The 22,261-nt window shown below is 48.8% G+C and overlaps 1 protein-coding gene across 3 annotated transcripts in view; it reads right to left on the reverse strand.

Moving 5' to 3' along the window:
* Positions 1-7,698: 7,698 nt before the first annotated feature.
* Positions 7,699-22,261, reverse strand: part of Dio1 (iodothyronine deiodinase 1) — a 16,146-nt gene continuing 1,583 nt past the window's right edge. The window contains exons 2-5 of one of the 3 annotated variants that reach the window (XR_008722724.1): positions 14,643-14,786; positions 11,319-11,518; positions 8,577-8,720; positions 7,699-8,010 (exon numbers count right to left, since the gene is read on the reverse strand). Coding sequence is in view for 2 of the 3 variants with exons in the window: in XM_055629111.1 (XP_055485086.1) it covers positions 8,628-8,720; positions 11,319-11,518; positions 14,643-14,786 (437 nt within the window). In the remaining variant the exon portion in view is untranslated. Of the gene's footprint in view, positions 8,721-11,318; positions 11,519-14,642; positions 14,787-22,261 lie in introns of all 3 variants that reach the window. The other 2 variants (XM_055629111.1, XM_055629112.1) reach the window with 2 other exon arrangements.

The raw sequence follows: 22,261 nt of genomic DNA on the forward strand, positions 1-22,261 counted from the left end.
ATGAGGAAATTTTGACTTCAATATACAGTGTAATCAAGGAAATGACTCCATAGGAAAACTTATCTGTCATTCACTGTGCCTGTATGGTGTCGACCATAGAGCCTGCCAGATCTCAATGCACTAATTCTTTAATTTATTACATGATTTTTGCAAAAGACCAAGTGAGTAGTATAAGCAGTCACAGGGTGAGAGTCAAGGGGAGAAAGTACTTATGAGAAGGTTTGACTACAGCCCTGGAACCGGAGCCACACTCTGTAAAGCAAGCCAGTTTGTGGTTTGGTTGGTTGGTTTGGTTTTTGATTTTGTTTGAGACAGGGTTTCTCTGTGTAGCCTTGCCTGACCTAGAAATTGCTCTACAGACCATGCTAGCCTTGAACTCACAGAAATCTGCCTGCCTCTGCCTCCCTCGTGCTGGGATCAAAGGTGTGCGCTGCTGCTAACCGCTGCCGCCACTAAGCACCGCTGCCGCCACTAAGCACCGCTGCCACCACTATCCATTTGTTGTTTGTTTGTTTTGATTTTGGTGATTTTTTTTTAAATGATTTATTTATAATTTGAAAAGACTTAAGAGAAAGATTAGAAAACATATTCTTTATTTCCCACTGACAGTCATTATTAACATCCGTTTCACATGTCCTGAAATTTTTTTTTATAAAGTGGGGAACATAGTTGGATAGACTGGTGAAGTCAGACTTCTCTTACTGTTGTTTTATTTTGAAAACATAAATAACTAGTGTAGCAAAAATCCTAAATTATAAAGCAGTTGCAGAGTATATCTTCTTCCCTCTGGTTGTACGGCTCCATGTGTCTCCTAAGGATACCAGTCCTATTGAGTTAATGGCCCACCCTACTCAGTATGAGCTCATCCTAACTAGCCATATCTGCCCTGAAGAGCCCAAGTAAGATCACACTCATAGACCCTAGTTATTAGGACTTTAATGTGTCTTTTTGGGGAGGAAGTTCAACTACCCTACGTACTATATTTGTAATGGTTAATTTTATTTATCAACTGATTGGGCCACAGTAAATAGAGGTTTGTCAAACATTCTGGGTGCTTCTGTGAAGTGTTTGTGTTTAATAAATCAAGCATTTAAATTAACAGTTTTTGGATAGATAAAGTAGATTGAACTCCATATAGCACTAGGCCTTAGCTAGTCATTTAGAGGTCTTAACCGAACAAAGACTATTTCCCTGAACAAGAAGGACTCCCGCTGCAGCTTTGGCTCTTTCCTGGCTCCTCCTCTTCCAACCCTTCCCTGGCTTCCTAGCAAGTTTGGACATGGTAACTCCTTTAGACTGAGTGATGTATAAGATAGCGTCTGCTTAGTTCCAAACTAGCCCAAAATGGTCCTGACAGAAACAACAGCTTCACCTAACAAATCCGAGCAGGCTTTTTTGTTTGTTTGTTCCTGACTGGCTGATTTCTCTGGTCAGTTGGCAGCTTAGTGTAGGTAACAAAGGATTGTTGCATCTAAGTGGCCTCAAGCAGGGATGGTGCTCAGCCCCAGGAAGAGCCTCTAGTGGTCTGCCCTGAGCCTCCTCAGTAGCAAGACAGGGAGAGAAAAAGCCCAAGTGCAAGCATGTTTACAGTCTGCCCTGATTTCCAAGTCATGCCACACAGCAAAGGCCAGTGCAAAATAAAATTCTACCCAAGGGCAAGAGTATAAGAGGTGTGGGTACCCAAGGGCATGTGTGTAACAAGGTAGAGGAGTGGGGGCTGTTAATGCTACAGTCCATTATACCCATCCTGAGTTTCTTCTGGTGTGATACTGTGAGAAGCAGGCTGTGAGACATTCTGGGCTCACTGAGCTTGAATCTAGTCGAGCTCAAGAATTAACTTCCCTTTTCAGGAAATTCACAGGGTAGGTGAACAAAGAAAGGGACGCCAAGGGAGGAAAAAGACAAATGGCCATTAGTGCAGCTAACTGAAATGTCCCTATCTGTGACTTCCCTGCTGGTGGGTCTGGTAGGCTTCCTGGCTTTTGTAGTGCCATGCGATGAAGAGATGGCCAATGAGATGAAGAGTAATATACTTAAAGGCTAAACATTAAATTGCCTTGGTGAGGCCCTTTAAGGTTCTTCTCTGCTGCTCAGATAGCCAGCAATGTTTAGCAAATTCAGTCTGGGTCTGGGAGTGAGGCCGATGGTTTATAGTGTTTTGTTTTGGTTTTTGGTTTTTGGTTTTTGGTTTTTCTACACAGAGTTTCTCTGTTTTAGCCCTGGCTGTCCTGGAACTCACTCTGTAGACCAGCTTGGCCTTGAACTCACAGAGATCTGCCTTTCTCTGCCTCCCGAGTGCTGGGATCAAAAGTGTGTGTTACCACTGCCCAGCTTTTATAGATAGTCTTAATCTGAGTTGGCCTCATAGGAATGAGACAGCTTCACTGTGCTGTGCTTGGAAGCTTGTGGAGCTGCCTGTCCTTACAGTCTGACCTTGCAGGTCCCAAACTTACACAAGTGACCTGGCAGTGCCATGGAAAATGTTAAGGGTCTCCGCTTTAGAGACATAGAGTTCCTACAACCATGTGTCATGTGTGGGTCTCACCTGGAGGCAATCTGAACAAAACAACTGAGAAAATATATTTGAAAGATAATTTGGGACATTTGCCTGCAGGCTCGGTATTGTTCTTCTTCCTACAGATACAAGACGCAGCTTATGTTTAAAAAGCCTGTTGAACCAGGCCTAACGCCAGCATTAAGGAGGAAGAGGCAGGTGGATCTCTGTGAGTTCAAGGCCAGCCTGGTCTACAGAGTGAGTTCCAGGACAGCCAGGGCTATGTAGAGAGAACCTTTCTCAAAAAATAAAAAACTGCCCAGGTTTTTAAGATATACATGGAAGTGTAAAAGGGTAAAAATAAAGTAATAGCTAGGGTTTGATTTTAAACATGTAAGCAGGAATGCTTTCTATTTTGTAGCTTGAGCATGCCAGGTAAATGCTTTACTACTGAGCCACAGCCCAGCCCAGTTAGAGCCCTTAAATAGTGTTTTTGAGGTGAAATGAAGCAAATGTGTCTATGACATTGAACATGGAGATATATGAGGATTCAATAGGCTGGCCTACTTTTATGTATTCTTTCAATTGTTCAGGATGAAAGAGTAAAAACAGTGTACCAGAAACTTTGTCTATAGAAGATTGAACATACACTTATTGAAGGAAAACCCCTGAGAGTAGGGTGAGTTTCAAGGGAGGAGCGCCTCAGAAAACTCTTGTGCTTCTGTTTAGAGTGCTCTTCAGATAGCTTCCTCAGATGAGAGGCCTGGAAGGACAGAAATCAAAGCTGACGTCCTGGTTGGTTGTTTTATTTGTTTGCAGGGATGAGGAATAATGGCCAGGGCTTCACACTGTTAGCCAGTTGCTCTTTCACGGACCTACATTTTCAGCCCAGGGTTTTTAAGGCTCTTAAGATTTCTGATAAATTGCTTACAACAATCTGTGACACAGGTTTACTCCTGTGTAAAGTAAAGTTTCCAGGGGGTGAGCAAAAGAAGTGAGAAAGGCATTTGAGGAGCAATGCTGTCTTCAGAGTTGGGAAGGTGAATAATCACTCATAAATCACATCTGGGGAAGGATGAATCGAAAAGTGTGATGAAGCAAAGAGCCAGCTAATCATAGTGCCTGTACAACTCTCAAGGATTTTCCTGTAACATGGAGCCATTAACATTTTTTGAGTATGTGACCTAGAGCAATTGCTTTCATTTTCAAGAGCATCAAATGCTGAGGATTTTCTTTTTGCCAAGTTCCTAAAGTGAAATGTCAATGATTCTTTGCACAAGAAACTCCGTGTTAAGGCTTACAGAAGGCTCGGAGGGGTCTCCAGAGTTTATCTGATATATCTCTGGCACATGCCCAGTAGCAGTTTCTGTGGGTTCAGAGAACAAGTGGTCAGCACTGGTCCTTGTAATACTGCTTCAGCTAGGACTGGAAGGTGATGGGGGAGGGGGGGAGAAAGAACTGTGGTAGAATGTGTGCCTAGCAGCTCAAGGCCCTGGGTTGCATTCCCAGAAACCAAAGCAAACAACAAACAAAGATAGACATGCTACTTGAAAGCCGCATGTTCTGGCCTGTTTTCCTAGACCTTCGAACAGTCGCTCTTACTGGTTGGCAGTAGGGGTTTACTTGAGCAGCATCTTATCCCATTTCCATTCCAGGTTGCTGCTGCAGGCTGACATTGTTACCTTTGCTTGCTGAGCCCCATTCTTAGGAGTTTCTTTTGTTCTGCCCACAGACCTCCACTTGCTAAATGTAAGTGAGGTCCTGTTCCCGCTGCCCAGAGCCCCCTTTCTTCAGCTACCTTCATTTCCTTTAGATATACAGATCCTCAGAAAATGTTGACTGAATGGGCCCATTGGTTTCCTTGTCTTTATACTGAAATCCTTGACGAGGTGTTTTGTTTTGTGGCTGCATGTATTTCAGGCTGGCCTCTAACTGCCAAGAATGACCTTAAACTTTTGATCCTCCTTCCCTACAGTACCTCCAGAGTGTTAGGCTTATTGGAATGAGCCACCACGCCCAGCTTGTGGAAATCTGGGTATTAAAGCCAGACATCACCAATTGAACTCCAACCCCAGACCCAGCTTTTAATACAGCTGGCTAACAATGTATACATTCTTTTTTTCAATTCAGCCTGGTGGTTGCCTCTACCCTCACAAAATAAGGTAGTAAAAGGTAGGGATTGTTGGAGTTCTGAGCGCCTTGGGCAGTGAGAAAAGGTATAGAAACTAGAGCAATCATTGGATGTGACAGAGGTTGACAATGAAGAAGCAGAGCAGGAATGGAGGACAAACAAGGGGAAAGAAAAAGTGCAGGAAGCCTGAGTCTCCCACTCCTGCTAAGGGGCTAGAGAGACCAGAGACCACGCCAAACATTAAGGATATGTCCTGAAGCAGGGAGATGGTGTTTTTTCCGGAAAGCATATATGGAGGTCAAGAAAGGGGCTTCCCCCTCTTTGTAGAATGGGACTCCCACCTCAGGATCAGCAGCTTCAAAGACTGGAGACACTTTGTCACTGTAGGTGAGATATAGAAAGAAGTCTCCCTGTGCTCCTGGTGTAGGTGATCCATCATGGCCCTGGTGGGTGAAATGATATTGTTGACAAAGAAAAACAAGGCACCACACAGATTTGCTTCTTGATCAAAAAGTAGAGTTGGCCAGCTGTAAGATAAGGAGACACCAGATATTTCTTTTTATCCAGATTGCCCATCCAAGGTTTGGAATCTTTTTCTTCTATCACCGGGGCTGCTTCCTGTATTTCTTTCGAATTTTCGTACCCGCAGTGCGGCACTTCTGCAGCTGATGGGCCTCTAAACAAGCTTCATTTTCTCCAAGATCAAGCCAGACCAAGCTGAGCTGAGGGAGCCAAGGGGACTGAGTTGCTGGGTCAGTGACAGGGTGGCTTCTACTCACACTCAGTCAATATATAAATTTTTGGATTACTTCTTGTGAGCCAGTGTCTATCACAGATCTTGGCATAAAAGTGAAAACTAAAGCAATGGAGGAGCCAGGTAGTTGGGCTCTGGAGGCTGAGGCACAAAGATTGTTGAGTTCCAGGCTAGCCTGTGTTATAGTGTGCAGCCATCTCAGGGAGGGAGGGAAAATGAGGATGAGGGGATATGCCCCTTCCCTTTTTAGTCGTCTACCTGATCACAGTAAAGAAATACTACAAAAATGAAGGTCATTTTGTCCATCACTTCTTTGTACACACTATTTCAAAATCAGTGCGGTCGGGGATCCTATCAGGAACACCCCTTTGTAGGTATACAAAAGGTATTACAGCTTCCTTTTGTCAATTTGACGCTAGCTAGAAGAAACCTCCATTGAGAAAATGCCCCTGTCAGACTGATGGTACATTTTATTGCTTGATAATTGAGGTGGGAAGGCCCAGCTCACTGTGGCTGGTGTCACCCATGGCTCTGACCATCTTGGGAGTAAGATGGTCATGAGGAGCAAGCCAGTCAGCAGCACTCCTCCATGGTCTCTGCACTGATTTCCTGCCTCCGGGTTCCTACCCTACGTTCCTGTCTTAGCTTCCCTCAATGATGGACTTACAAGCTATGAAGTGAAATGAGCCCTTGCCTTCCCAAATTGTCTTGGTCATCAACAATGCTGTTTGTAAGATGGGAAAGTTGCAGCTATTAAAACAGGATGCAGGATGAGAGAAATGGCTAAGGATGAATTTGTGTATGCAGGTGTGACCTAAATCTCAAAACCTGCTATTTATAAGAAAAAGAATTCTAGAAAGGTAAAAAGAACACCATCAAGGAAACAATTACAATTGTTGGCCCTAAACTGGAGCACACCTGTTACTGGCTAAAGACTACAGAACTAGAGTTTTGTTATTTTTGTTTTGTTTTTAAAGATTTATTATGTATACGTGTTCTGCCTGCTTGTATGCCTGCGTGCCAGAAGGGAGCACCAGATCTCATTATAGATGGTTGTGCGCCATCTTGTGGTTAGAGCCATCATGTGGTTGCTGGGAACTGAACACAGGACCTTTGGAAAAGCAGCCAGTGCTTTTAACCTCTGAGCCATCTCTTCAGCCCAGAAGTAGAGTTTTGGTGAAAGAGGTAACCAGGAACTGATATGTGACCTCACAGGACTAGAGACTTAATATGTCACAGTTGTGAAAGGCAGCAATCTCTTGAGTTCTACAAGTGGTTTGAGGAAGATGGAGAATGACCCCATACAAGCTGGCATGGATAACGCACTCAGGCAGAAATACAGGACTGAAACTGAAGCCAGGCATGACATCAGGATTTCTGGGTATGAAGTGCAGCACAGGACTGTGGGAATGGCCCAGTGGGTGGAAGCATTTGCTGCTGAGCCGGGCTACCTGGCTTAGGGTAGTTTTGTTTTTGTTTTTCGAGACAGGGTTTCTCTGTGTAGCCTTGGCTGCCCTGGACTCAATTTGTAGAGCAGGCTGGCCTTGAACCCACAGAGATCTGCCTGTCTCTGCCTCCCAGAGTACTGGGATTACAGGTGTGCTCCACCATGTCGACTTCAATTTCTTTTTGGGGTATGATAGAGAGCAGAGTACACCACTTACCTATAGCAAGAGACCAGCCTTTGCACACTCCAGCCCGCACTCAGGTGGAGGACAATCTCTCAGGCATTTCTGGTAGGATGGCTCCTGTCAGTTGAGGGCAGTTCTCAGAAACAGGGGTGTCTGTGAGCCCTGAGCAGCCAGCACTCACAGCACTTGGGAGTTTGAGGACAGCTGTGGCTACCCTAGACTTTGAAGCCAGCCTGCTTCAAAGTCTACACGAGACACTCTCTCAAAATGAAATAAACCAAATACATGTAAGAGTGAAATGGGTGTATACACCTTGAGTCTCAGCTACGTGGAGTCTAAGGATCATGAATTCACAGACAATCCGGACTATATAAGTAGATCCTGCCTCACATAAATGAATGAATGGATAAATAAATGCAACATTAATAAATGCAGAGTCAAGGAGAGGCTGTTTGTATGCTAGCAGAATGTTTCTCATGTTCATCTCCCAACCCCTTTAAAGGTACTTTGTTGTGATGTGAGCAGTGATGTCCCTTCCAGATTTCCTAAGACGATTCCACTTTTGACGAGTGTTCTTCCAGAATGGGGCTCCTCCAGCAAATGATGCTTGAGCTGATTAAATTACATGGGGGCTCTCATAAAAAGACAGTGCGAAAAGAAGATGCAAGGATCACACTGAAGCCACTCAGAATATCCTGACAGGTTTTAATTGTTGTTAGCTTGTTGCATCTAATGACATTTTTAGAAATCAAGTCACAGCTGTGTGTACTTTACACTGTGACCATCATAAACAAATATGAAAAGAAGCAGTCACAACAGATGAACCGATGACTACCCATCAGTCTGACGTCATCTAACACAAAAGACCAATAAGAGACTGTGAGTCAGGGGGCAGAGTTCCAACAGGGCCTGAATGGCAGCTTTTGCTGGCGCCTGTGATTTGGTCTGGCCAAAGTTATCAATTTTGGGTCAACACCAGAGAGCCATAGTTCGGTGAAATCTATTCAAAGACAGTAGAGGGAGTAGAATAAGATTATGTGTGGCCATGGAAACGCCTATCACCAACAATACCAACTGATTTCAGTCTTTCGGCCAGAAAGGGGTTTCTGTTGTCTTTGGTTCCCGTTTTCTCTGCCTTCAGTTCCTCATCTCTCATCAATAGGCAGAAATACACCTCTTGCTTGGTACTGAGAAACCAGGTCAGCGCTTTAAATGATTGGTTCTATGAGCAGCAAACGTGGTTAGACAGGCTGCCTGAACGTGAGGGGTGCCATGCCAAAGCTCTTGACATCATTATAAGGGTCACTACACTTCAGAAGTCTGCCAGCTGAGCCCGAGGACCTCCCACCGGAAGATGCCGTGCACTGGATTGGGCTCCGCTGTGGGAGCAGTGTGGAGAGCACTCACTTTTGCTGACAGCTTGGTCTAGCTCTATGCTCTGGTTGTAACAATTTGTGGTGATTGGGTGCTGTGACCTGCATTGCCTTCTTGGGAGTTATTTGTTTAGATCAAAAAGAATCTGCGCTACTAATTCATCTGGGAACAAGGGTCAAAAATAAAAGACACCTGGACTGGTGTGGGGGAGAACGAAGTTTGGGGAACCCTCCTGCTGCTCCCCTAGAGCTGAGGTGCATGTCCAGGGGAAGGGCAGAGCTCTTCCAGAACAGCGCGGACTTCCTCTGGATTGTAGTTCCAAGGGCCGGATTTACCCTGCAAGAGAGATGAGTCACAAGTTGTAGGTCCCACTATATGCACGATGTTTGTCTCTGAGGAGTGGCTGAGAGATCTGGGCTAATGATATCTACAAGGGAGTTGTTAACAGGACAGATACAGCCTTGAGGTAGGTCAGGTCACTTGGGGAAATTGTGAGAGTGGGCACCAACACTTAACCTGAAGACTGGAAGGGAAGTTGGAGGAAAAACAGGCGAAAATTGGGAGAAGGGGAGCAAACCACAAGCTTTCATGTTGAGTTTTTTCTACAGAACCCCGTCTAGCTCTCCAGACCCTCTGGCCTAGCTCAGTCCTCTTCATCCCAATTTGGGCAACTGTAGTACTTCCCTTACTCAGTCTCTGCTCCCTCTGTCCTCTCTCCATGGACACTAGTGACCTTTCTAAAGTACAGATCTGATCAAATCTTGCCTCCCCTGTTCAAACCTACTATGGTTCTTCTTGGCCTTTGGAGGAAGATGATTTGGTCCAGACCCTGGTCGTCTAAATGCTTAATTGCCTACTCATGCCTTCCCTTCATGTGCCTTACACACTGCCCACCTGCTTCTGATATGCTCAACAAATTTCCTTCTCCAAGCTTGCTTGGCTGACTCCTCACGGTTCAAGACCCAAGCTGGCCACAAACCTTGTGGTCTGAGAGCCAGATTGATTTTGACACCCCATGCTCTTTCATTTACATGTTCTCCTTAGCGTCTTTGGTGCTCTGATAGCAGAGTCAAGTTGTTGGGGAGTCAGAGATTTGGCTCAAGAAGTCTATCTAGCTCATTAACAGAAAAGCCTTGTTGGCTCCTGACAGCACTTGGAACATTGTTCCCTCTCTGTCTCTGTCTCTGTCTCTGTCTGTCTCTCTCTGTGTCTGTGTGTGCGTATTTGTGTATATGTGGAAATGAGAGGTCAACCTTGGGTATTGCTCCTCGAGAGTCATCTTTTAAAACTCTCTATATGGGAAGGGTAGATGTGTGCACTCCAAAGCAAGTACTCATGGACTCCAGGCGGAGGCGTGAGATCCCCCCTTGGAGCTGGAATTACAGGTGGTTGTGAGCTGCCTGACATGGGAGCTGGGAACCAAACTCAGGTCCCCTGGAAGAACAGTACCTGCTCATAACTGCTGAGCTACCTTTCCAGCTCCAACCTCGTGTTTTGAGACATGGTCGCTCACTGGTCTGGGGCTTACCAGTTAGGCCAAACCTCTTGACCATGGAGCCCCAGAGATCTGTCTGTTTGCAATCTTGGCCTTCCAGTAAGGATGTTTGTGTAAGAGTTGTCAATCCAGGGCAATTTCCAGCTGCCTGTTTCCAATTCCTATCATGGGGTTGCAAGGGCATGTCACTGGGCTCAGATTTTTTCCTGTGGGTTCTGGGTATCAGATTCAGATCCCTGTGTTTGTGTGGCAAGCTCTTTCATGACTGATCCTTCTTTCCATCTCCACCTCTCCTGTTTGTACCTTTGTTAGCCTCCAGACTATAGGTATGTTGAAGTAAGGCAGGAGTCACTTAAAATTCATTCTGTATTTCAACTACCTGCACAGGGCCTAACCCAGGATATGGACTCCAGTGCCCAGCTTGCCTCCATTATGCTATCTTAGAATGAGGTCCCAGAAAGAAGGGGAAGATGGGTCTTCAACTGTGACCCTTGCCCCCAGGGTTCATTCTTTCACCTGCAGGCTGGAAAGCCACCTTGGCATCTATGTGGTTAAGCAGCCATTGTCTGTTCTCAAGGGATAAAGTCCCTTCAGAACTACACAAGGTGTATCTACTCTCTAGGTAGACCAGTTGTACCTGAGGAACCATGGCTATGGTTATCCTCTTTGTCCTAACCAAGCAGAAACCTTGAGGGGAAAACGGTTGCTACGAAGCTGGGCAGACTCTGTTTCCTGCTTCATTTCTAGCTTCTAGCCCCCAGGACCTCTTCAATGGTGACAATTTCAGAGCCTTCCTCTAATGCTTACCTGATGACCTTGGGCAAGCCATCCCTTCTCTGAGCATCACATATAAAGTAGAAACATTTCCCACTTGGCTTAAAGCCAAGTGCCAGTCAGATGGCTCCATGGGTAAATATGCCTGCTGCCAAGCCGATGAACTGAATTTGGTCCTTAAGACTTACCTGGTGAAGGAAGAAACTACCCCCACACACTCACAGTAGCATGCATGTACCCTCTACAAAAATTTAAAAATAAAGGCTGGGCATGGTGGCTCAAGCCTTTAATCCAGCATTCGGAAGGTTGAGGCAGGTAGATCTCTGTGAGTTCAAGGTCAGCCTATGTAGAGAGACCCAGCCTCAAACAAACAGACAACAAGATATAAGGACTAGGTCAGACACTGGATGCCGAGGTGGCCAGGAGGTCGCCCCTCTAGTCAAATTCTGGCATGTTCATGGGCACTGCTGCATACTGTGGAAGGTGAAGACTGGTCTCATTTTGCAGAAGAGAAGACAGAAAGGCTTTGAGGTGAGAGTCTCCCCCAGGCTGCATGGTGAGGAGTAATGGAATAGAGCTGTCCCTAGACTGAAGTCCTTCCTCTTCTGCCCTTGTGATACCACCCCACCTTGCCCTTCCTTGACCCTTTGACCCTGCGTCACCACCTTGTAGCGGATCCTGCCCTCCTGGACCACGTAGAGCCTCTCAGGCAGAGCTGCGTAGAGCTGGCTGCTCTCGTTCTGCATCGTGTCCACCACCACAGGGCACTGGGGGCTCCTGGCCAGCAGCAGGTGTGCCGCCTGCAGGCGTTCCTGGAGGCTCCGGTGCTGCCTGATGGCCACATTGTTCTTAAAAGCCCAGCCATCTGCAAGAGGGAGGTTAGGCTGCAGCCTCACAGACTTGCAAAGGTTCCAAAGTCTAGGCCCCACCTGCTTTCAACAGAAAGCCCCACGGAGCAGTGCCCAGTCAGAACTCGGCCAAATGTCCTGTCAGAGGTAAAACACAAGGCCACACAGGGGCTACCAGAACTGAAGCGCCACCTGTGACGCTTCAGACAAAGAGAGACAGTCAGACAAAGTGTTTCTTGAGCTTTCCTCTACATTTGAACCACTGGGAGGCCTTGTCAGAGGAAGAGCCAGGCAGAGTGTAGGTTGGCAGCTCGAGTATAGCTAGTTCTCAGAAGGTTGAGCTTGCTGGTGCCTCAACTGCACTTAGAGGCAAAGGTCAGTCCAGGGGCTATCGAGGTGTGTGGCCCCCCACAACAGCCTGACCGGCATCACCTGAGAGCTTGTTAGTAACTGGAATTACTAACAGCCCAGCCCTGCTCTGGGCCATCAAGGAAGTGCGTGTTTTCACACCTTTCTCCATGACTCTTACATACTGGACAGTTTAAGGACCCTGCCCACCTTTTGATCTCAGCACTCGGGAGGAAGAGGCAGGCAGATGAGAGTTTCATGACAGTCGGGCCTACACTCAGAAGAACCTGTACAAAACACAAGCAAAACAAAACTAAAACCTACTACTCGAGTCTCAGCAGCTTCCCTCTCCTATTTCTCAGCACAGCGTTCTTTCCAAAATGCAAGCCTGCCTTTGCCGCTCCCCTACCTACATCTTTTGATGGATCCTATCTCCCTCAAGCTGGATCTCAGGGTCCTGAAAGTCTCTCAGCTTTAAGGGTGCGTCCCTGCAAGAAGGGGGTGAGGGACTGTGTTGCCTCTTGCTTCGCTCTCCCTGGGTCCAGCATGGGCTTGAGCACAGAGCAAGTAAGTGCCTGCTGCATACAGCTGAGTGACTCTGCAAGGCAGCCGCTGCCCTTCGGCTTCTGAAGTGGAGAAACAAGTCTGAAAGCTGACGGAGGACGGCATGTGATGGATCAGAACCTACACCCAGGTCTAAAACTCAGCCCATGACTATCCCACTGTGCCCCGCACCCTGCATAAACACGGGAAAGCCAGCCAGCCGACTTCCCTGAGCCCCTAGGATGGGTGAACTCTGGCTCTGTGTGTTTTCTGTCTGAGGTTCACATCCAGTTCCATCTGACAGGCGAAAACAAGCATCTTAAAGTGGGAGATGGGGAGAAAGAATTGCCCATGGTCCCGGGGCAAGACCCAGAGGTGACGATCTCTCAGGACAGCGACAGGAGGCTTTTCCTCAGTGGCTCAGGTGGCCGGGTCTGAGTTCTGGAAAGGGTGAGCGAGCCTTGCTTGGTTTGACTTCAGGAGGAATGCATCAGGCATGAGATCCGGGAGTCAGGGCTGGGGTGACCCCAGCCCCACTGCATCTAGCAACTTGTTCTTTCGGGAAGGACAGATGGATCTTCTAGGACTCAGTTCCTCGAAATGTGGTCCCGCTTTACACCCCAGCCCCTTAACATCCTAACAGGATCTCCAGGTGACCCTGTGAAAGCTGGAGGAGTCCCACCCCAGGACCTCATAAACAGCCTCGGCTGAGCAGAGCTGTCATCTCTGGGATGGTGAAAGCCCTGTCTCTTCTTAGCTCTGGAGACCACAGATCTCAGTGGACTGCCCAGGGCTAACGTCTCACAAAGAGATTCGCTGTGCCTTGTGCGTGAGCCCCTGTTGACTAAGTTGTTCTTTTGTTGTTGCTGTTGTTGTTTGGTGCAGGTGTTTCTTTGTTTTTTTGTTCTGTTTTTGGAGACAGGGTTTCTCTGTGTAGCCCTGGCTGTCCTAGAACTCTATCTATAGACCAGGATGGCCTTGAACTCAGAGATCCTTGGATCAAAGGTGTGCGCCACCCCTACTTGGCCCCTTATCTGTTCTTCAAAAAATGCATATGATGGAAACGTTTAAATATACGTAAAGCCACAGAGAAGAGCAGGCTCATACCCGGACCGTTATTACCCCACGATAGTGTAAATTGTCCCCAAAATGTGAATGGGACTGGAAGCTGCCTGACAAATGAACACAGTATTAAGTTGAAAATTCTCAAGCGTTTGAGTGCAGAGAAATAAAAATCGAATAGGCTTCGGTTGGGGCCCTGGAATCTGCATTTTCAACAAGAAACGCAGGTGGTTCTGTCTGCCAGGACCTCAGTAGCGCACTGGGTTGTGCACCGTGCAGCCAAACTGGGTGAAAATGGTCAGAGAGATGTTTGTGCTCTCCACTTGTAGGCAAGCCAGCAAAGACAGTGCAACCTGCATGCCTGTTCAGCCAGTTTCCATGAGCTCTGACTGAGTCCTGGGTGACAAGGACTCGGGGAGCCTCTCCCGTCACGTGTAGAGGCGGGTGAGTCTCTCCCCTCCACCATGGAATCCTTCTTCAAGCTCTGAATTTGAGACTGGGGCTAGATTGAAGGCTTCGTGAGAGCCAGGGAAATGGGATGTGCCTGACTATCCTGCAGCGTTCAAGGACCGAAATGCAGCTGTTTCCTGCAATGGTCTGTCCATCTATTGTAAGGAAAGCCTGTCGCACTGTTTCAGCTTCCTAAGAACAGAAGCAAGGTCTCTTGTGTGCTGTCACGGTGGCACCATGGGTAGGGCTGGAGAAGGGGCTCCTACTCAGGTAAGAGCTGTCCTACAGCAGTTTTCCCTCAGACAGGGCCAGTAGCATTGCCTAGAGCGCCACACAGATCTGTGAAGGCGTCTGCTTTAGCAGTGTCCCCAGGAGCATGGGGCATCACCAAAGTTTGATGAGCTGTCATCCAGACAGGACATACATGCCTGATCCTAGGATACATCCTGAAAAACAGCTACATGGCAGCCATTTTCATGTGTGCATGACAGGTCTCAATTCCCTGTCAATGTTCCCAAGCCAGTTGTCCTCCCTTGAACCTCCCCGTCGGACTCCTGATCTGTGTGCCCTTGTTGAAAGAAGACTGTAGAGGAAGAGGCAGTGGGAAAGCCAGAGGAGGTCTTCTCCAGTCCTCTCCTCCTCTCCCTCCCTCCTTCCCCCCTCTCGACTACAAGATGGGCTTGGATGATGGGAGAAAGAAGAGGGTGGGAAGAGTAGGGGCCGGGGGTCTTTTCGTACCTGTCGCATGGGCTTCTTCGATGTAAATGATGAGGAAATCCGCTTTGGAGGCAAAGTCATCTACAAGTCTCTTGAACTGGTCAAATTTGAGAAGAAACGAAGGTCAGGTGCAGCTGCCGAAGTTCAACACCAGGGGCCTGCCGCCTGCAACAGGAAGAAACCGTCAGGGGCCACAGCCTGTTCTTTCACAGGTGCCATCTTCCCTCTGCATTCAATTCTGTTTCTTCTGTCCCTGCGTGCTGAGTCCTGGGCCCAGTGGAGAGTCCTGGGCAGCACAGTCGGGGCTGGCCTTTACCCCTGAAACCAGCCTCTCTGTCAGGCGTCTCAATGACCACTGTAGGTGCTAGATGGTAAGCAAAATACTAAGAACCCTTCCCTGCGGACGGCAGTTTATAAGGCAGGCAGATATCCATCCTCGGTGAGAGGTGATTGCCAATAGTCAAAGTGTGTAGTCCCCTCCCCCCACCTTTGACACAAGGTCTCACTATGTAGACCAGGCTGGCTTTACACTCAAAGAGATCCTCCTCCTGACTGCGCCAGCATGCCTGGCAATTCCCTCTCATTTTTACAAAGCGTCTGAAGTGTGTGGGCTTGCCTTAGCCCCCACACCCAGCAGGTCAGCGGTGGAGTTACAGTGAAAACCAGTACTTGCGAGCCAGTACCCTTTCTATTAAAAGCACCTCAATAAACACGATGACACATTGCTACAGGGCAGTTCAGCACTGTGATCTTGCAGAGGTTCCATTTTCAGCACCCTTCCAGGGATCTGACACACTCTTTTGGTGTTTGAGGAATCAGGCACACAGGTGGGGCGCATACCTACGCACACTCACACATACGTGTAAGATAAAAACTAAATCTTAAAAGAATACACACTTTACAGGATCGTTATAAAGGTTAAGTAGACTAACGCCGATGAGGGCTTACTATGGTAAGCTTCCTATGGCCCATAGGAGGTGCTCAGTAAATACACACTAAGGCCAGGAGCTTGTATCTGCTCCTTGAGCTCTGAAGGAGTGAAACGGTGGAGAGGGCATCCCAAAGGGGAGCAGGGATAGGGCCTGCTGCAAAATAAAAATCATCCAAAAGTGAAGCAAGGGCTGCTAAATTTGCTCTCCAGATTCCTCATGCCTTCTGTGGTCTCCCTCCTCACCTGGCAGGTGTTTTAGTTAGCTGCTATTTACTCCCCTAAGCCCAAGGATGTCGGAAGGGTGACAGTAGGCCCCGTGGTCACCTTGCAGCCCCCAGATCAGGGTGCTTGTGTGTGTGTCTCCCCTCTCCTCCAGCCACCAGACCAAACACCTCCCACTCAGTGTCAGGAGCACAGAAGCTGACCCAGCAGCTCCCCCCCTCCACCTACCTGTCCTTCCTCCCACTGGGCCTCGCCTCTTCCATTCCTGGATGTTCCAAGCATCTCCATGGGGCAGAGGCTGACTGACCAGGGGCCTCTCCCTCCAAGTCTATCCCAGGCACTTGCCAGATTGCACTGTGTCAATGTCAGTTCACGATGGGAACAGTACCCTGCTGTGAGTCACCGGAGGATGCCCACCCTAGATCTTGCCCTCCCTATTCAGTGATCTGGCCCTTTTCTGGCAGAGAATGGCAGCAATCGCTGTGGGAGCAGAAAGGTACACCCAGAGATAGAAGAAGGAGTCTTGGCCAACCCCTCAGAGATCATCCATTAAACCGACAAGGCTTAACAACTAAATGCACAGTCAATGATGAAATCATAGTTGGACATAGTGGTACAAGCTTGTAGTCCCAGAACTGGGGAGGCTGAGACAGGTGATTGCTGCAGGATATTGGATCACATTGTGAACTCCAACACTGTGTACTGGAAAAAGCCTGTTTCTTGTTATGGTATGGCTCAGGCCTAGCATACGCCTCTAATCCAAGAGCTAAATAAAATCAACCGTAGGTTAAGAGGTGGAGCAAGCAGCCAGGAAGTGAAGGTAAGTAAACAGAAAGGAAGGGCATTGAGTTAGGGTATTTAAGGCATGGAGAAGGAGAAAGGGCTTTTTCCTTCTGGGATGGGAGCTGAGGAGGAAGTGGTTTTTTGCTTCTGTGACTCCGGTGGAATAGGAAGGTCAGCTGGGTACTTTCTCTGCCTCTCTGAGCTAGGGTTTCTCTGTGTAACAGCCCTGGCTGTCCTGGAACTCACTCTGTAGACCAGGCTGACCTCTAACTCACCGAGATTTACCTGTCTCTGCCTTTGGAGTGCTGGGATTAAAGCCAGGTGCCACTATGCCCAATAAAATTGAATGTTTGGGATTTTCTTTCTTTTTAACAACAGGTGATTGCCGTGAGTTTGAGGCTCCAGTCATGTAGTGAGACCCTGTCTCACCATTCCTCCTTCCAAAAGAGATGAAACGATGAGGGATCTCAAGCTAACTTGCAGAGTACTGATCCCCAAGCATGAGGCTTTTCTGAGTGTGAGACCCTGTGGGTCTCAGGCCTGTGAAGCCAGCTCTGGGCAGAAGCCTTCTGTAATTTCTCAGCCAAGGCTGAGGAAAGCCCTGGGGAGCCGCTATTGTGCCCTGAGGTTTCTGTGGCTAAAGCTGAAAACCTGTTGAGCCCTCGCCACACATCTGTTGGAGGTCAGCTGTACCCCCCACCCCGCACAGTGTGCTCCTTGCCCCTAAGGGTTCATAGTCACGTAACACATTCATGTTCTGTCTATGAGCATTTATTCAGATTTACCTATGCCAGGCTCGCCACCGCTGGCAGAAGTCAGCAGACAGGGAAGCCATCAGGAGTCTGCCTCCGCGTGGTGTGAGGTTTGTTTACCAGGGAGACCGGCCCCAAGCAAGTGAACGAGCAGGTAAGCGAAGCGTTGGGAAACAGAGAAGTGTTATGAAAGAGATAATAGAGGGATGGCCCAGTGCAGACAGGTGCAGCAGGGAGGGCGCCTGGGGAGCTGCCATTCAACCTGAGAGGTGATGGACAGGAATAAACCAGCCCCGGGGAAAGGAAGAAGGGCATTTCAGGCAAAGGGAATCAATGTGCAAAGTCCTCAAGGAGGGACAAAGCCCAGTTTGTTTAAGGACTTGCAAGACCACTGTCTGGATCCTGGCAGGGGAGCACCAGGGCAGGGTTGACAGTCTGCAGGAGCTGCTGGGTTTTATTCTAGCTGTGGGGGGAGGGGGGAGAAGTCCTGGAGCTGTCAAGCAAGGGTAGTGGGTGTAAGCTCTAATTCTTGCCCACCTGCCTCCTTCATCTTTTTTCCTCACTTGGAACTCCTCTTCTGTGTGTCACTGGTGTGCCCAGCCCTGCTCTGTGGAAGACAGGAGAAGCAGGTATGCTCTCAGCCCCAGCAGCCAGGGGCAGACAGCACCTCCCAGCCAGGTGTTCTGTTCTGGAGTCATTGCGATAGAAGGGCTCATTCACAGCTCGGTCGTGGTTCCCCTCAGGATGTCGGTGGACATCCCAGCCACGGTGACCGCAAGAGCCGGCTGAGTGTTGGTGTTAAAAGACAGTTCATATCCAAGTCTCCAGATGCTTTTAGTTCTGGGGAGCCCAGCCTCCCTCTCGTATGTTCCTTGGTGTGTGTGTGTGTGTGTGTGTGTGTGTGTGTGTGTGTGTGTGTAGGTAGGTGTGTGTCTATGTACATAGGTAGGTAGGTGGGGGGGTAGGTTTGTGTGTGTCTGTGTATCTGGAGGTAGGTGTGGGGTTAGGGGAGTATGTGAGTGTGTGTGTGTGTGTGTGTGTGCGTCTGTGTGGAGGTCAGAAGATGACAACTTGCAAGAGTCTATCCTTTCTTGCCACCATGTGGATCCTGGGATTGAACTCAGGTTGTCTGACTTAGCTACAGATACTTTCACCCACTGAGCCATTTTGACAGCCATCAAGTTGTTCCCTGACCTCCACACATGCACCTTGGCACACTTGTGGAACACTCGTACCCACATATGCACACACACATAAAAATAAAAATCTAAATGTAATAAAACTATTCCTTCAAGCGAAACCAGGGTTGCTTGCAGGAACCCCTAGCTTCGTGTAGCAGTCAGATTCACTCTTGAATGGTACGTTGGCTGCTGTGTGGAGAAAAGACAGGGTGAAGATGGAAGACAAGAGATCATGGCCTTCTGACTAGTGTAGAGAAGGAGGAGAAATGGGGCGAGGAGGCTCTAACGTGCTAAGCATTTTTTTTTTTTGAAATTCATTTACTTTGGGGCATTGAAGGAGATCAAACCCAAGGCCTCAAACCCGCTGGGCAAGAATTCTACCACTGATCTGTGTCCCCCGACTACTGTGCATTAAGTCTTCAAGTAGTCAAGTAAACAGAGAAGCAAAAGTAGCTACAATTTCCTAAATTTGGGGCCATCGAGATGGCTCGGAGGTAAGGGTGCTTGCTGCGAAGGATGACAATTTCAGTTTGATTCCCAGAACTCTCATGGCGGGAAGAGAGAACCCCCTCCTTTGAGTTTTCCCCTGACCTCCATATGTGGACTGTGGTGTGTGTGTGTGTGTGTGTGTGTGTGTGTGTGTGTGTGTGTACATGTAAACACATACAAACACACTAGGTAGATAAAGAGAGAGAGAGAGAGATAGACAGGTAGTTAGATAGACAGACAGACAGAGAGATAAAGTAGATTCCTAAAATGTCAGCCTCCAGTGTGAGGAGAAGACAGGCTGGTTTCTCTGCAGATATGAAGCCCTCATCTGGTTCACAGACTACTCTCTAGGAGGCCCTGGGAGACCACAGAGCAGGGGGCCCTTCTGTGTCCCTGATGGTTCTTTCCCATGTGACCGGGAGGCCCAGGTCTTAGCAGGGGAGGCTCTGAGGCCAGCCACTGACATGTGGCTGGTCACTGAACTGTAATGACCCTAGGGAGCCGCTCTCTAGATAAGAAAAGTGATTTCAGGTCAGGACAGCTCACAATGTTAGCTCTCCCTGACTTCTGCTTTTAACGGGCAAAAATTCATCAGGCCCTGGAAGAGACAGGAGGACCATCTGTTTAAATATCTAGAGTGTGGTCGGCCTAGCGATGAGCAGCGAGGGCAAAGTCTCAGCTTGGTGCCCTGTGCACCTGGCAGCAGAGAGAGGAAGCATGGGTGCTCGCGGCCGGCACTGTGCTAGTGTCCACAGGTCACAGTCCACTCAGTGAGAGTGTCAGGTAAGGACGGGACGGTAGGCCTCCCGTGCTGTGTAAATAGGAAAACAGTTCTAGAATGTAACTGGACTGGGCTCACACTCATGCCTTCCGGGTCAGCCGGGGCTCTCTCCACAGAGAAGCCCCTTTTATCATCACCAGGGGATCCCTGCTCTGTGTACCTGGAGAGACTGCAGATCCACAGTCCGCTCTGTGCGTGTGTGTGAGGTGTTCAGGAGCACACCGCACACCAGTGTCCCTGCTCAGGGCCGTTTGGAGCCTCGGAGATGCCCAAGACTCTCTGGGAGGCCTCGGGGTCTCGTTCAAGGGTAGAAAGCAGGCCTGAAGCAGACGCTCTTGTCTGTCCCTGCTGTCCTGAGAACCTGCTGCGGGACTCTGAAGAAACTCCTCGCCTTGCCCTGAAACAGTGAAGATTCCTGGAAGGACTCTTCCTAGCCTCCCGATCACTGAAACGAGCCCCATGTTTATAGCCAGGGCCTCCTGCAGAGCGTTTCAAAGGCCTGGGAGGGTTATGGGATGTCCTGGGATCGATCTTGGTAACTCTGCTTGGAGCCTCCCCCCAAACTAACCAGCACCTTTAGGAGTGTGTGAGCCCTCTCCTGCTCTGGCCCCCCGTTGACCTCAGGAGCACCCAAATTTCCTAAATATGGGGCCAGCGAGATGGCTGGGAGGTGAGGGTGCTTGCTGCTAAGGCTGGCAACTTCAGTTTGATTCCCAGAACTCTCATGACAGGAAGAGAGAACCCCCTCCTTTGAGTTTCCACACCTGGGAGCCCAGCTGCCCCTGCCCTCTGTCCTGAGCTGTTCCCTGAATTCTTGTCCTCATCTGCCCCAGGGCTTCAGGGCTGCTAGGCTCTTCCGTGTCTCTATTCCCTGCAGCTTTCTTTCCCCAGTCACTCTGGCATGGGACCTGAGCTCTCCAGAACCTTCTCCTTTTCTCCAGAACCTCCTCCTCGCTCGCCCATTCCATCTCTCCCTGTGGGCTGTGAGGTGTGTTAGGGCAGAGGCCGTGTCGTTCATCTGTTTCATCAACATCTGCGAGTGCGGGGCCCACTGAAAGTCAACTCCATTTTATAAATGAAGGTTAGGTGGTCTGTCTCTGCCTCTTGCTTCGTTTGCTCTCTGATACGGCAGCAGGGATCAGGGACAAGCTGTACACTCCCTTTTTCTTTTCTGAAAAAGGATGTGTGTGTGTGTGTGTGTGCTCACGTGTGTATTCATGCTCAAGTGAGTGTGTATGCATGTCTGTCCAGGTGCCTGCAGAGACCAGAAGAGGAATCTAGAGCCCATGGAGCTACCATGGTAGGCAGTTGTGAGCTGCCCAACATGAATGCTGGGAACCAAATCCAGGCTTTCTAGAAGAGCAGCAAGCTTTCTCAACTGTGGAGTCACCTCTCTGGTCCACTACGTCCCACTTCCTTTAATTCAGTCAGGGTCTCATGTAGCCCAGGCTGGCCTAAGACTCTCTGGTACCATGACCTTTGAACCCTGGACATCCAGGGTTCAAAGATTATAGGCACCTGCCACCGTGCCTGATTTGCTGAACGCTCTGGTTTGTTCTTACTTCTGTACTAGGGATCAAACCCAGCATCTTGCGTGTGCTCGGCCAGCCAGCACTCCACCACTGAGCCATGTTGCCTGCCAGGAGTTTTGGAGACAGTCTCATTGTGTACCCCAGGTTGGCTCTGCCCCTGTTGCCCGAGCGTTGGGACAGCAGGTGTTTGCCACCACACCGGGAAAACTGAGTCCATTTCAACCAAAAGAGGACAGTTAAAGGATACAAGTGGATTCTGTGAACTGGCCCTCGGGCAGAGGGCTCCCCGGGACCTGATCTTCCGATTGCCATCCAGCAGTACATTGTTCTGTCCCAGCAGTGCCTGGCACACAGAACAGCGTCCAAGCTGCTGGTCCCACTGCTCTTATTCTCAATGCTTATGGCTAACTGTTGGCTGAATAAATTAAAGTCCTTTTCACATTGTGGTTTCAATTCATTAATGATGAGGAAAGAGAGAGAGAGACTCTTGGCCTTCCTCTTCTATTTTGAACATTCTCCTTCTCAGCTAATGAAAACCATATTTATGAGCTCCAAACACACCTCCTCTAGGCAGCCTTCCAAGTCCTGTGAGCGGTTAGGTCCTTCTTGCACCCTGCACTTCACAGGACCGTTAAATCTGCTTGGTCCACTCATCTCTGCTGGGCGGCCATAAAGCCTTTGCCTCTAGGAGCAGAACCTTGCCTGGGCTCCTGATGTCTAGCTGAGGCTCCGGCAAATGAGGATGTTCTCTGAATGTTAGGGTGCACTGAGAAGCGGGAGGAAGAAGGCTAGTCTGGTACTAATCAGCTCATCCTCTCTATTCGCTCCACTCCCCTTCAAGGATGAGGGGCCTCAGCTAGGCCAACATTTCCCAAAGGAATCAGCACCATAATCAAAGGCAATCCTGCCAGAGAGAAGTGTGTGTGTGTGTGTGTGTGTGTGTGTGTGTGTGTGTGTGTGTGTGTGTGT

This window comes from Psammomys obesus, unplaced genomic scaffold (genome assembly GCF_907164565.1).
Source record: "Psammomys obesus unplaced genomic scaffold, mPsaObe1.curated_primary_1811, whole genome shotgun sequence".
NCBI classification, from domain to species: Eukaryota; Metazoa; Chordata; class Mammalia; order Rodentia; family Muridae; genus Psammomys; species Psammomys obesus.